Source organism: Dictyostelium discoideum (assembly GCF_000004695.1).
Source record: "Dictyostelium discoideum AX4 chromosome 2 chromosome, whole genome shotgun sequence".
Taxonomy (NCBI): Eukaryota; Evosea; class Eumycetozoa; order Dictyosteliales; family Dictyosteliaceae; genus Dictyostelium; species Dictyostelium discoideum.
The window spans coordinates 8,195,731-8,210,183 of NC_007088.5; the positions used below are offsets into that span (position 1 = coordinate 8,195,731).

The following is a 14,453-nucleotide window of genomic DNA, read 5'->3' on the forward strand; positions in this document are numbered from 1 at the left end:
TCTGAATCTGTTAGCCCAGTTGTTTCAATTTCTACATCCACACCCCTTGGCACGTCACATTATCTGTACGAGTCTATTTATCTCGGGGAATCTATCCTGGTCAAATAATTTATCATCGTATAAGAAGGGGCCAAGTTTTTTAAGGTTTTCTACTGAAAAGCAGTCGTGTCCGCATCCACCCACTTTTCTCAACATGATTTTTGTGTTTGAGGTGTGTAAAAATAAAAAAATAAAAAATAAATTAAAATAAAAAATAAATTAAAAAAATAAAAAATAAATTTATCAAAAGATACCGAAGTTAAAAAGAATCTTCTGTCAGTTTTTGGGGTGGTATCTATCCAGATTCCAATGGTGATTATCATTAACCACAATTAATTATCGTTAAAAAAGTGATATTTTATTTTATTTTATTTTTTTCCACCCAATTAAATAACTTTTTTTTTGATCAAAGAAAAAATGATAATTTGGTTCATTTATTTTTTTATTTTTTTATTTTTTTATTTTTTCAAAAATTTTTGGGTGGCAAAAATAAAATTTCAATTACCAAATGAAAAAGAAGATATAATTAAAATTTGGGAATACTTTAATAAACACTCCTTTAAACAAATGATACCAAATTATGATATTCTCATTGAATTCCTTTCAAGTGTAACAAATATTATTCCACCTTTAGAATTGAAAATATCTAATATTAAAGAGCCACTATCTGGAAAACTTGGAACAATTCTATTAATGCAATTATATAAAAAGAATTTAAATGTAATTGAATTATTATTAAAAAGTTTTGATAATTTTAATTTTATACATCAACCAGAACAAATGTCAGCTATTGTAGATAAAGAGAGAAATTTATTTCATATTTCTGGCGAATTATTCCAAGTTGATAAAAAGTTTAGTTTTCAAATAATCAGAATAATTAAATTGATAATGGACAAGTTTAATAAACTCACTAAAGATCAAATCAATATTGAAAATATTTCAACAACAACATATCGCCTCTTTTTAAATTATTTATATGATCAATTACTTAGAGTTAAAGGTTTGACAATTGATCAATTAGAATATGTTAGATCAATTATTCCTGAACAATTATTAAATAATAATTTTGAAACCTATCGTATCTTTTTCTATCTTAATATCAGATCTTCAAAATTATCAAATTACCTAATCAAAAGACCTGGAATTACATATTTTATTCGAAATTCAACTGAACTCCTTTATAATAATTTCTACAATACTGCTGAACCAATTACAGATGAAATTATTGGTTTTGATTTAAGAAAATATTTAAATTTTGAATTATTCACATATGATTATATATTAGGTAGAGAATTAAATCAATATAATAATAGTGGTTGTAGTGGTTGTAGTGGTTGTAGTAGTAGTAGTAGTAGTAGCAGTAGTAGTGGCGGTGATGATGGTAGAAAAAATAATAAAAAGTATATAACTCAATTCGATACAATATTAAAAGAATTAATTAAACAATTATCATTCAATATTTGTACCAACTTTAGTGATAGAGATGAAATTGTTTATGGTAAAGATTTCTTTAATCATTCATTAAATGCAGATTTTAAATTCAGTTTAGATATTGGTAGAAAAGATTTATTTTGGGAATTATTGATTGGATTCAACAATATATGATTAAAAATGAAAATTTAATGAAACTTCAAGTTTATCAATTCAATTCACCATATGAATCATTATTACCAACTGGTACAATATTTTCAAATGTAAAAATAATAAAAAAAGAATTACCATCACCATCAACAACAACAACAACAATTGAAAGAACTTTTTTAAAAATTGATAATTTTGAAAAACCAATACCTAATAAATCAACGATTAAAGTTAATTGGAATTCAGATAAATTAATTCAACTATTCAAACCAATTTCAAAACTTATAAATTCATTTAAATATTCAGATGGTGTTATGGAATCAATTTGTAGAGTAATGAATGTAAATGAAATTCAAAGATTTATTCAATATAATTTCTGTGAATCATTTTTTCAAAATGAAATTTATACATATTCAGTATTTTTTAGTAGAGATGATTTAATGTCATTCCTATTAAATAATTTTAATATTGATATTGATCTTCATTTCCCATCATTTGAACCAAATAGAGGATATTCACAATATTTAGAATGAAAATTCATCTTTGAAAATCATTTTGAAAAAGTAAAGAATATTTCAAAAATTAATAACAACCAAAAACAGTTCAAAAGTCGTTGTTTACAATTCCCATTGGTTTTATTAAATTCTTTTTCTAAATACATTTGTAAAGAAAAGAATATCACAAGATATAATCAATTCATTCAAAATGATAATTTACAAATTAGAAAACAAGTAATTAAAAAAACAATTGAAATATTAATTGATCAATTCTTATTAAGTGCAGATAATAATGATTATTATGATGATTACGATGATGATGATCAGAATTTTGCATCTATATTAAAAAATAAAAAACATAAAGTTTCACTCATTCAATCAATTATTGAACAATCCGATACTCAACTATACTTTAAATCAGCTTTAGATCAAATTTTAACGATAGTAGAAGAGAAAAGAAAATTTATGAAATTAATTCTCCATTCAATGAAAATCCTAGAAATCCATTCTTACAATCTTTTATTTTTGGTGATATTAAAACTTGTAATATCATTCTTAAATATTATCCAAATCAATTCAAAATCACTAAAGATTCAATCACTGAAACATTAAAAATGGAAAATATTAATATTATTAAATATTTTTATAAAGTTGAAAATTGTAAAAATTTAATTAATAATTTTAAAAATGATAATAATTTATTAAAACATTTAAAAAACGAATTGTCAAAACATCCAATGTATAAATATCATTTAACTTGGTTATAAAAAAAAATAATAAAAACAATTAAAATAACAATTAAATAAAAATAGTCCTATTTGTTTAGAAAAAAAAAAAAAAAAAAAAAAAAAAATATATATATTGTAAAAACACTAGTGTTTAAAAGTTAATTTTATAGGTCAATTTTTTTTTTTTTAATTTTATTTTTTATTTTTTATTTTCATTTTTTTTTTTTTTTTTTCTAATTTTTCATTTTCATTTTTATTATTTTTTTTTTTTTAAAATGAGTGATAAAACAGAAATATTATTTTGGAAAGTTTTTAAAAATCAATATTTATTCAACAAGATATTTAATCAAATTCACAACAATGAATGGATTGAATATGATGAACCAAATAAATATAATGTTTACAATAGATGTAAATTTGGAGACACTCACTCTTTGGTAATAATGATAAAAAATGATCTACTCCCATTAATTAAAGATAAAATCAAACATGGTGATCATATAGAAATTAATACTTTTTCAATAAAAGATCTTTTCTCAAAATTATCAACAGACCCATTAATTGATAATAAAAATAAAAATAAAAATAAATATAAAGATGAAGATTATTTAGAAATTATTGAATTATTAATGAAAAATAGAAGAGATGATTTTGAAATTACTGATTTAATATGTATAGCAGCAGCCACTCGTTCTCCAGATGTTATTAGATTATTAGTTAATGAACCATATTCAGTTGTAATTTATCCAAAAATATTTGAATTTGCAATTATGTATTCAAATTTAGCAACAATCAAAGAACTAATAAATTTAGAATCAATAAATTTTAAAAACTATGGTATTAAATTAATCAGTGAAGAATTTAAAAGAAAATCATTATCATTAGCAGTACATAGAACAACTCTTAAAACTACAATCACTGAATACATTTTTAATAACCCATCATTATATTCAATACCACCACCATTATCATTATTAAATAATCAACAAAAACAAGAGCAACAAACACAATCAACAAATAAAAAATTAAAAACATTTGAAACTTTACATCCAAATTTAAAAAATAACAGCAATAATAATAATAATAATGATAATGAAGAAATAAAGTACGAATATATTAAATTTAAAGATTTTATAAAATTAAAATCAAGTAATTTATTAAAATCATTTATGAAATTAGATATAGTAGTTTTAAGTGAAACTAAAACAAATTTTAATTCATTTCTTAAAATGTATCATCCATATGAAAGATTACAAGTTGGTATTAAAATTATTCTAAAGTATGATAATACAATTTCAGATATAAAAAAAAGAGAAGAAATTTTAGAAGAAATCAATAAAATTGATAGAAGTAATGAAACAGGTTTTAATAAATTAAAAGAATTGAGAAAATTAGTAGCAATAGAATTCCCAAATCAAATAAACTTTTATTTCTTTTATTGGAAAGCATATCGTGAGAAAATTAAAAAACTTGGTAAAGTTCCTTATAAATCAGGTTCTCATATTAATACACAAACTTTTGGACACCTTCTTTTACAAGATGAATTAACCAATTATCAAACCAATACTCAAAAAGGTGATAAAAATATAGAACAAGTAGAATTATTATCATATATTACATATTCAGATAGTGAAAGTGAAAATGAAGTCGAAGAAGACACAATAATTGAAAAGGAATTATCTAATTTCTCTAATAGATTTAGAAATGCAACAGTTTTTGATATATCAAATAGGTATTCAAATTTACTCAATTCATATTTAAAAGCAATTAAAGAATGTAATATTGAAAAATTAGAAAGGATTGATACAAATAATCCAATGTTTAAATTAGATGTTTCAAAATATCATTGTTTTCAATTACCAAATGAAAAAGAAGATATAATGAAAATTTGGGAATACTTTAATAAACACTCCTTTAAACAAATGATACCAAATTATGATATTCTCATTGAATTCCTTTCAAGTGTAACAAATATTATTCCACCTTTTGAATTGAAAATTTCAAATATTAAAGAGCCACTATCTGGTAAACTTGGAACAATTCTATTATGGCAATTATATAAAAAGAATTTTAATATAACGGAATTATTATTAAATAGTTTTGATAATTTTAATTTTATATATCAACCAGAACAAATGTCAGCCATGGTAGATAAAGAGAGAGTTTTATTTCTTCGTAATGGTGAATTATTCCAAATTGATAAAAAGTTTAGTTTTCAAATAATCAGAATAATTAAATTGGTAATGGACAAGTTTAATAAACTCACTAAAGATCAAATCAATATTGAAAATATTTCAACAACAACATATCGTCTCATTTTAAATAATTTATACGATCAATTACTTAGAGTTAAAGGTTTAACAATCGATCAATTAGAATATGTTAGATCAATTATTCCTGAACAATTATTTAATAATAATAGTTTTGAAACCTATCGTATCTTTTTCTATCTTAATATCAGATCTTCAAAATTAACAAATTACATAACCAAGAGACCTGGAATTACAAGTTTTATTGATAATTCAATTGCATTCTCTAATCATTTCTACAATAGTACTGAACCAGTTACAAATGAAATTATTGGTTTTGATTTAAGAAAATATTTAAATTTTGAATTATTCACATATGATTATATATTAGGTAGAGAATCAAATCGATATAGTAGTGGTTTTAGTGGTGGTGGTAGTAGTAGTGGTTATGATGATGGTAGCAAAAATAATAATAAAAAGTACATAACTCAAGTAGATACAATATTAAAAGAATTAATTAAACAATTATCATTCAATATTTGTACAAACGTTAATAATAGAGATAATATTGTTAAGGGTGATGATTTCTTTAAACATTCATTAAATGCAGATTTAAGATTCAGTTTAGATATTGGTAGAAAAGATTTATTTTGGGAATTATTAGATTGGATTCAACAATATATGATTAAAAATGAAAACTTAATGAAACTTCAAGTTTATCAATTTAATTCACCATATGAATCATTATTACCAACTGGTACAATATTTTCAAATGTAAAAATAATAAAAAAAGAATTACCATCACCACCAAAAGCAGCAACAGAAACAATAACAACAATTGAAAGTACTTTTTTAAAAATTGATAATTTTGAAAAACCAATACCAAATGAATCATCAGTTAAAATCGATTGGAATTCAGATAAATTAATTGAAGCATTCAAACCAGTTTCAAAACTAATAAATTCATTTAAATATTCAGATGAAGTTATGGGTTCAGTTTGTAAAGTAATGAATGTAAATGAAATTCAAAGATTTATTCAATATAATTTCTTTGAATCATTTTTTCAAAATGCAATTTATAAATATTCAGTATTTTTTAGTAGAGATGATTTAATGTCATTCCTATTAAATAATTATAATATTGATGTTGATTTCCCATTATCCAAACCAGATAGACAATATTCACAATATTTAGAATGTAAATCCATCTTTGAAAATCATTTTGAAAAAGTAAAGAATATTTCAAAATTAAAACAGTTCAACAGTCCTTATTTACAATTCCCATTTGTTTTTTTAGATTCTTTTTTTAAATACATTTGTAAAGAAAATAATATCACAACATATAATCAATTCGTTCAAAATTATAATTTACAAATTAGAAAACAAATAATTAAAGAAACAATTGAAATACTAATTGGTAGATTCTTATCAGATACAAATGATGATGATGATAATGATGATTATGATGATGAAGACCCTAATCAGAATTTTGCATTTATATTAAAAAATCAAAAATATAAAGTTTTACTCATTCAATTAATTATTGAACAATCAGATACTCAATTATACTTTAAATCAGCTTTAGATCAAGTTTTATTAAAATTAAAAGAAGATAGAAAAAATTATGAAATTAATTCTCCATTCATTGAAAATCTTGAAAATCCATTCTTACAAGCTTTTATTAATGGTGATATTAAAACTTGTAATATCATTCTTAAATATTATCCAAATCAATTCAAAATAACAAAAGATTCAATCACTGAAACATTAAAAATGGAAAAAATTCATATTATTAAATATTTTTATAAAGTTGATAATTGTAAAAATTTAATTAATAATTTTGAAAATGATAATAATTTATTAAAACATTTAAAAAATGAATTATCAAAACATCTAGTTTATAAATATCATTTAACTTGGTTATAAATAAAAATAATAAAAACAAATAAAAACAAATAAAAATAAATAAAAACAAATAAAAAAACAAATAAAAGATTGTGATAATTTTAATCTTGAATAATCCTAAATTAGAATTTTTTAATTTTTTGAAATTATATTTTAATATGATTATATTATTGATAGCTAAATAATTATTTTAAATTTGTTAATCTGAAGAACCTAAAACCGATGGTGCCATTTAACCTTGGCCAAATTCATGATTACGGAGTGCTAAAACCTGTGCTTCACCTAATGCGCCCCCCAGTTATTTGCAATGCATGGTAACCTAATTGGAATGCCTATAACTTGATAATGCATCCACCACTTTATTAACACCAACATAACTACATTGATTGATTATTGGATCCAATAACTGTTATAACTGATGAAGCTAAAATGAAATTAATTATTTTCCAATTAGGTTTAATCGTAAATAGTAACAAAGTATCTGGGGATATTGTTATCTTTTTCTTTTGAACATACTGTTACAAATGAATCCTTTTGATGCACACCACTTTCACCATCAATACCTTCGAAATTTAAATTATTATTTTCAATTAAATAAAAAATAGCTAACCTTGGACCAAATAAATTAATTAATTGTTTTTCACAATTTTCATTATTATTATTATTATTATTATTATTTTTATTATTATTATTTTTATTATTATTTTGATAAATTAAATTTGAAATTAATTTTAAAAATTTCTCTATATTTTTTAAAGTGAATAAAACATTTTTTTTAATTTGATTATAAATGTTGGTGCAACTCTAGTTATAATATTTGAAAATTCACAACCAATCTCTGCATTATTAATATCGTCTGTGTGATTAATTATTTCTGTGTGATAATAATCTACAATATATTTCATTTTTTCAAAAGTATATTTGAATAATCTTTGAAGTCTTGAATCTTTACTACCACTACTACCACTACTACTTTCAATATTGGTAATGCTATTAGTCATGATTTTCAAGTTCAAACACTGTTTTTATTAATTTCCATGCATATCTTCAATTTTTTTTTTAAATTTTACATTTTTATTATTATTATTTTTACAAAAACAACAAGAACAAAAAACCCACAACAAAACATTTAGATTTTTTCGTCCCATATTTTTTGGCTTCTGTTTGTTGGTTTTTTTTTAGTTTTTTCATTTTTTTTAAATTTTATTGATGCATCTTTTATTTTTTTTTTTTTTTTACGCCAAAAAATAAAAAAAAATTCATGGGTGTTTACAAACACTTTTTTACCTTTTTTAATTTTACATTTCTATATCCTTTTTTTTACTATGTGTGATAAAACAGAAATATTATTTTGGAAGGTTTTTAAAAATCAATATTTATTCAGAGAGATATTTAATCAAATTCACAACAATCAATGGATTGAATATGATAAACCAAATAAATATAATGTTTACAATAGATGTAAATTTGGAGACACTCACTCTTTAAAAATAATGATAGAAAATGATCTACTCCCATTAATTAAAGATAAAATCAAACATGGTGATCATATAGAAATTACTTATCATTCAATAAAAGATCTTTTCACAAAATTATCAACAGAAACATTTTATAAAAATTATAATGAAAATAATAAATATAAAGATGAAGATTATTTAGAAATTATTGAATTACTAATGAAACATAGAAGAGATGAATTTGAAATTTATGATTTAATAAATTTAGCAGCAGTCACTGGTTCTCCAGATGTTATTAGATTATTAGTTAATGAACCATATTCAGTTGTAATTTATCCACAAACATTTGAATTTGCATTTGTGGTTTCAAGTTTAGAAACAATCAAAGAACTAGTAAATTTAGAATCAACAAATTTTAAAAATTATGGTATTAAATTAACTAGTGAACAATTTAAAAGAAGAATATTATCATTTGTAACTCAAAGATTATATCTTAAAACTTCAATCACTGAATTCGTTTTTAATAATCCATCATTATATTCAATACCACCACCATTATCATTAGTAAATAATCAAAAACAAGGACAACAAACACAATCAACAAATAAAAGATTAAAAACTTTAGATTCAAATTTAAATAATAATAATAATAATAATAATAATAATAATAATAATGATAATGATAATAATAATGATAATGATAATGATAATGATAATGATAATGATAATGATAATGATAATGATAATGATAATGATAGTGATAGTGATAATGATGATGAAGAAATAAAGTATGGATATATTAAATTAAATGAATTTATAAAATTAAAATCAAGCAATTTATTAAAATCATTTATGGAATTAGATATAGTAGTTCCAAGTGAAACTAAACCAAATTTTAATTCATTTCTTACAATGTACCATACATATGAAAGATTACAAGTTGGTATTAAAATTATTCTAAAGTATGGAGATACAATTCCAGAAAAAAAAAGAGAAGAAATTTTAGAAGAAATCAATAAAATTGATAGAAATAATGAAACAGGTTTTAATAAATTAAAAGAATTGAGAAAATTAGTAGCAATAGAATTCCCAAATCAAAAAAACTTTTATTTCTATTATTGGAAAGCGTATCGTGAGAATATCAAAAAACTTGGTAAAGTTCCTAATAAATCAGGTTCTCCAAATAATAATATGGAAACTTTCGGATTCCTTCTTTTAGAAGACGAATTAATTAATAATGAAACCAATACTCAAGAAGGTGACGAAAATATAGAACAAGTAGAATTATTATCATATATTACATATTCAAATAGTGATGATGAAAATGATCTTGGAGGAGAAGACATAATAAATGAAAAGGAATTATTTAATCCATTTAATAGATGTAAAAATGCAACATTTTTTGATATATCCAATAAATATCCAGATTTACTCAATTCATATTTAAAAGCAATTAAAGAATGTAATATTGAAAAGTTAGAAAGGATTGATACAAATAATCCAATGTTTAAATTAGATGTTTCAAAATATCATTGTTTTCAACTACCACATGAAAAAGAAGATATAATGAAAATTTGGGAATACTTTAATAAACACTCCTTTAAACAAATGATACCAAATTATGATATTCTCATTGAATTCCTTTCAAGTGTAACTAATATTATTCCACCTTTTGAATTGAAAATATCTAATATTAAAGAGCCACTATCTGGAAAACTTGGAACAATTCTGTTAATGCAATTATATAAAAAGAATTTTAATATAACGGAATTATTATTAAATAGTTTTGATAATTTTAATTTTATACATCAACCAGAACAAATGTCTGATATTATAGATCGAGAGAGATTTTTATTTCATATTTCTGGCGAATTATTCCAAATTGATAAAAAGTTTAGTTTTCAAATAATTAGAATAATTGAATTGATAATGGACAAGTTTAATAAACTCACTAAAGATCAGATCAATATTGAAAATATTTCAACAACAACATATCGTCTCATTTTAAATCATTTATATGATCAATTACTTAAAGTTGAAGGTTTAACAATTGATCAATTAGAATATGTTAGATCAATTATTCCTGAACAATTATTTAATAATAATAGTTTTGAAACCTATCGTATCTTTTTCTATCTTAATATCAGATCTTCAAAATTATCAAATTACCTAATCAAAAGACCTGGAATTGAGTATTTTATTCAAAATTCAACTGGATTCTTAAATCATTTCTACAATACTATTGCACCAACCACAAATGAAATTATTGGTTTCGATTTAAGAAAATATTTAAATTTTGATTTATTCACTTATGATTATATATTAGGTAGAGAATCAAATCAATATAGTAGTGGTAGTAGTAGTATCAGTAGTGGTGGTAGTAGTAGTAGTAGTAGTAGTAGAAGTAGTGGTAGTAGAAGTGGTGGTGGTGGTAGCAGTAGTAGTAGTAGTGGTGATGATGGTAACAAAAATAATAATAAAAAGTATATAACTCATGTAGATACAATATTAAGAGAATTAATTAAACAATTATCATTCAATATTTGTACAAACCTTAGTAATAGAGATGAAATTGTTGATGGTAAAGATTTCTTTAATCATTCATTAAATGAAGATTTAAAATTCAGTTTAGATATTGGTAGAAAAGATTTATTTTGGGAATTATTAGATTGGATTGAACAATATATGGCTAAAAATGAAAACTTAATGAAACTTCAAGTTTATCAATTTAACTCACCATATGAATCATTATTACCAACTAGTACAATATTTTTAAATGTAAAAATAATAAAAAAAGAATTACCATCACCATCAGCAACAACAACAATTGAAAGTACTTTTTTAAAAATTGATAATTTTGAAAAACCAATACCAAATGAATCAACGATTAAAGTTAATTGGAATTCAGATAAATTAATTGAACCATTCAAACCAATTTCAAAACTTATAAATTCATTTAAATATTCAGACGATGTCTTAAAATCAATTTGTAGAGTAATGAATGTAAATGAAATTCAAAGATTTATTCAATATAATTTCTTTGAATCATTTTTTCAAAATGAAATTTATTCATATTCATTAATTTTTAGTAGAGATGACTTATTGTCGTTCCTATTAAATAATTATAATATTGAACCTGATTTCCCATTATTTGAACCAAGTAGAAAATATTCACAATATTTAGAATGTAAATTCATTTTTGAAAATCATTTTGAAAAAGTAAAGAATATTTCAAAATTAAAAGTCAAACAAAAATGGTTCAAAGGTGATGATTTACGATCCCCATCGGTTTTATTAGATACTTTTTTAAAATACATTTGTCTTGAAAAGAATATCACAAGATATAATCAGTTCATTCAAAATTATAATTTACAAATTAGAAAACAAATAATTAAAGAAACAATTGAAATACTAATTGGTCAATTCATATCAGATGATGGTGATGATGATGAAGATGAGGATGATGATGAAGATGAAGACCCTAATCAAAATTTTGCATCTATATTAAAAGATCAAAAACATAAAGTTTTACTCATTCAATCAATTATTGAACAATCAGATACTCAATTATACTTTAAATCAGCTTTAGATCAAGTTTTATTAAAATCAAAAGAAGATAGAAAAAATGATGAAATTAATAATCCATTCATTGAAAATAATAAAAATCCATTCTTACAATCTTTTATTTATGGTGATATTAAAACTTGTAATATCATTCTTAAATATTATCCAAATCAATTCAAAATCACTAAGGATTCAATCACTGAAACATTAGAAATGGAAAATATTCATATTGTTAAATATTATTATAAAGTTGATAACTGTAAAAATTTAATTAATAATTTTAAAAATGATAATAATTTATTAAAACATTTAAAAAATGAATTATCAAAACATCCAATTTATAAATATCATTTAACTTGGTTATAAAAAAAATAATAAAAGCAAATTAAATAAAAATAAATAAAAATAAATAAAAACAAATAAAAACAAAAAATAATTACCGTGAAAGGTCTAAATAAATTTTTTTTTTTGAGGTTATTTTTTAAAAAAAGTGGGTGTTGCAAAAAAAAAAAAAAAAAAAAAAAAAAATTTCAAATATGTTCCAACACCATTTTTTTTTTTAATTTTACATTTTTATTATTATTTTTTTTTTTTAAAAAGTGTGACAAAACATAACTATTATTTTGGAAAGTTTTTAAAAATAAATATTTATTCAAAGAGATATTTAATCAAATTCACAACATTTGTTGTTGGGATTTTTTTTTGAATTTTCGCTTTCTAAACGGCAGTGATTTTTTACACTAAAATACACTGTTTATACATAGGGTAAAAATTCACTAAATTTTTTTTTTTTTATAATTAAATTAAAAAACATTTTATTTAATCAGAACAATAAAAAACCATTTTTATTCAGTTATTTGCTTGTTATTTATTTTTTTATAACAAAAAAATTTAGTTTGCGCCAATTTTTTTTTTTTTTTTTTTTTTTTTTTTTTTTTTTTTTTTTTACAATTATTTTTTTCAATTTTTTTTTTATCGAAACAATTTTATTTTATTCCCCAAAAATGAAAATATCAAAAATAAATGAAATAAAAAATTATTTAATATTACCTTATTTTTGTGTCTTCGTTACATAAAAAAAAAAAAAAAAAAAGAAAAATGCAAAATAAAAAAAAAAATAAAAAAATTTATATTAAAATAAAAAAAAAGGAAAATAAAAAAAAAAAAAAAAAATAAAAAAAAAAAAAAAAAAATAAAAAAAAAAAAAAAAATTGGCTCAAATCTAACAATTTAAATTGTTATTTAATTCTTAAACAACAAATAATTGTTTAAAATTAGTTTTTTTATTATTTTGATTAAATAAATTGTTTTTAATTTATAAAAAAAAAAATAGATGGTAAATAGTAGATGGTAAATAATAGATGGTAAATAAAAAAGTTAATTTTTCAAAATTTTACCATCCAAAAACACCCCCAATTTACCATCAGCTAATACAACTCACACGTTGTTCATTTGCTGTTCATTTCATATCAATTTAAAAAACAATAAATAATTTAATTCCCGCTATTTTTTGCGGATTTGCGGAAATGATTTTTTTTAATTTATAAAAAAATTTGATTTTTTTTATTTAAGACAGATCTTATCAGATTTATAAAATGAGAAAATATAATAGATATCTACTATTTTTGGCATTAAACAAAGATTTCTGAATATTCAGAAATAGACAGCGAAACTATCTAATATTGTAAGTGTAACCACGGAGATCGCCACGTGGATTTGCGGCACTTCCTGCTGCTGGTCCCCAGCCATATTGGCCGTTTATTGGACGTTGTGAGAGATTTTGGCCTGGTTGTACGATTCCGCCTGATGTCATTTGCTGGGAATAAGAATATATGAGATTTAATTAATAAATATACATGATATGATTGATAAAAATAGAACAAATTTTAAATTTTTAAAATTGTACACATACATTAAAGTATAATAATATAATTTGTTAAAAATAATTTGAAATGTTTTTTTTGAAAAAATTTTTTTGTTAATGTTTTATCAACATTTTTTAAATTAAAAAATAAAAAAAATAAAATTAAAAAATAAAAAAAATAAAAAATAAATTTAATTAAATTCCAACATTTTTTAGGGGGGTACCCTCTTTTTTTTATTTAAATATTAATTTTCATTTTTATTATTATTATTATTATTATTAAAATTATTATTTTTTTTAGGGGGGGGTACCCTCTTTTTTTTTTATTTTTTTTTTATTTTTTTTATTTTTTTTTTTTATTTTTTATTTTTCTTTTTTTTTTTATTTTTCTTTTTTTTTTTTTTTTTTTTTTTTCATTTTTTTTTTTATGTAACGAAGACACAAAAATAAGTTAATATTAAATAAGTGAACTAAGACACTAATTATAGTTGACCCACATTTAAATAATAATAATAATAATAATAATTCTATTAACTCGAGTTTATAATTATAAATAATATAAATACTAA

The 14,453-nt window shown here is 21.2% G+C and overlaps 5 protein-coding genes across 5 annotated transcripts; 3 read left to right on the top strand and 2 right to left on the bottom strand.

Moving 5' to 3' along the window:
* Nucleotides 1-456: 456 nt before the first annotated feature.
* On the top strand, nucleotides 457-2,729 carry DDB_G0277641 (hypothetical protein; the record flags this gene model as incomplete). The annotated part of the gene is made up of 3 exons (XM_637447.1): nucleotides 457-1,537; nucleotides 1,753-1,961; nucleotides 2,223-2,729. The coding sequence occupies 3 exons, from the start codon at nucleotides 457-459 to the stop codon at nucleotides 2,727-2,729; spliced, it is 1,797 nt and encodes a 598-aa protein (XP_642539.1).
* A 391-nt stretch (nucleotides 2,730-3,120) lies between these two features.
* Nucleotides 3,121-7,020, top strand: DDB_G0277643 (hypothetical protein; the record flags this gene model as incomplete). Its single annotated transcript, XM_637448.1, has 1 exon — nucleotides 3,121-7,020. The coding sequence occupies one exon, from the start codon at nucleotides 3,121-3,123 to the stop codon at nucleotides 7,018-7,020; it is 3,900 nt and encodes a 1,299-aa protein (XP_642540.1).
* A 435-nt stretch (nucleotides 7,021-7,455) lies between these two features.
* DDB_G0277617 (hypothetical protein) lies at nucleotides 7,456-8,000 on the bottom strand (the record flags this gene model as incomplete). The annotated part of the gene is made up of 2 exons (XM_637449.1): nucleotides 7,456-7,742; nucleotides 7,832-8,000. The coding sequence occupies 2 exons, from the start codon at nucleotides 7,998-8,000 to the stop codon at nucleotides 7,456-7,458; spliced, it is 456 nt and encodes a 151-aa protein (XP_642541.1).
* Nucleotides 8,001-8,492: 492 nt separating this feature from the next.
* On the top strand, nucleotides 8,493-12,386 carry DDB_G0277645 (hypothetical protein; the record flags this gene model as incomplete). The annotated part of the gene is made up of 1 exon (XM_637450.1): nucleotides 8,493-12,386. The coding sequence occupies one exon, from the start codon at nucleotides 8,493-8,495 to the stop codon at nucleotides 12,384-12,386; it is 3,894 nt and encodes a 1,297-aa protein (XP_642542.1).
* Nucleotides 12,387-13,692: 1,306 nt separating this feature from the next.
* Nucleotides 13,693-13,833, bottom strand: DDB_G0277595 (hypothetical protein; the record flags this gene model as incomplete). Its single annotated transcript, XM_637451.1, has 1 exon — nucleotides 13,693-13,833. The coding sequence occupies one exon, from the start codon at nucleotides 13,831-13,833 to the stop codon at nucleotides 13,693-13,695; it is 141 nt and encodes a 46-aa protein (XP_642543.1).
* Nucleotides 13,834-14,453: the final 620 nt, after the last annotated feature.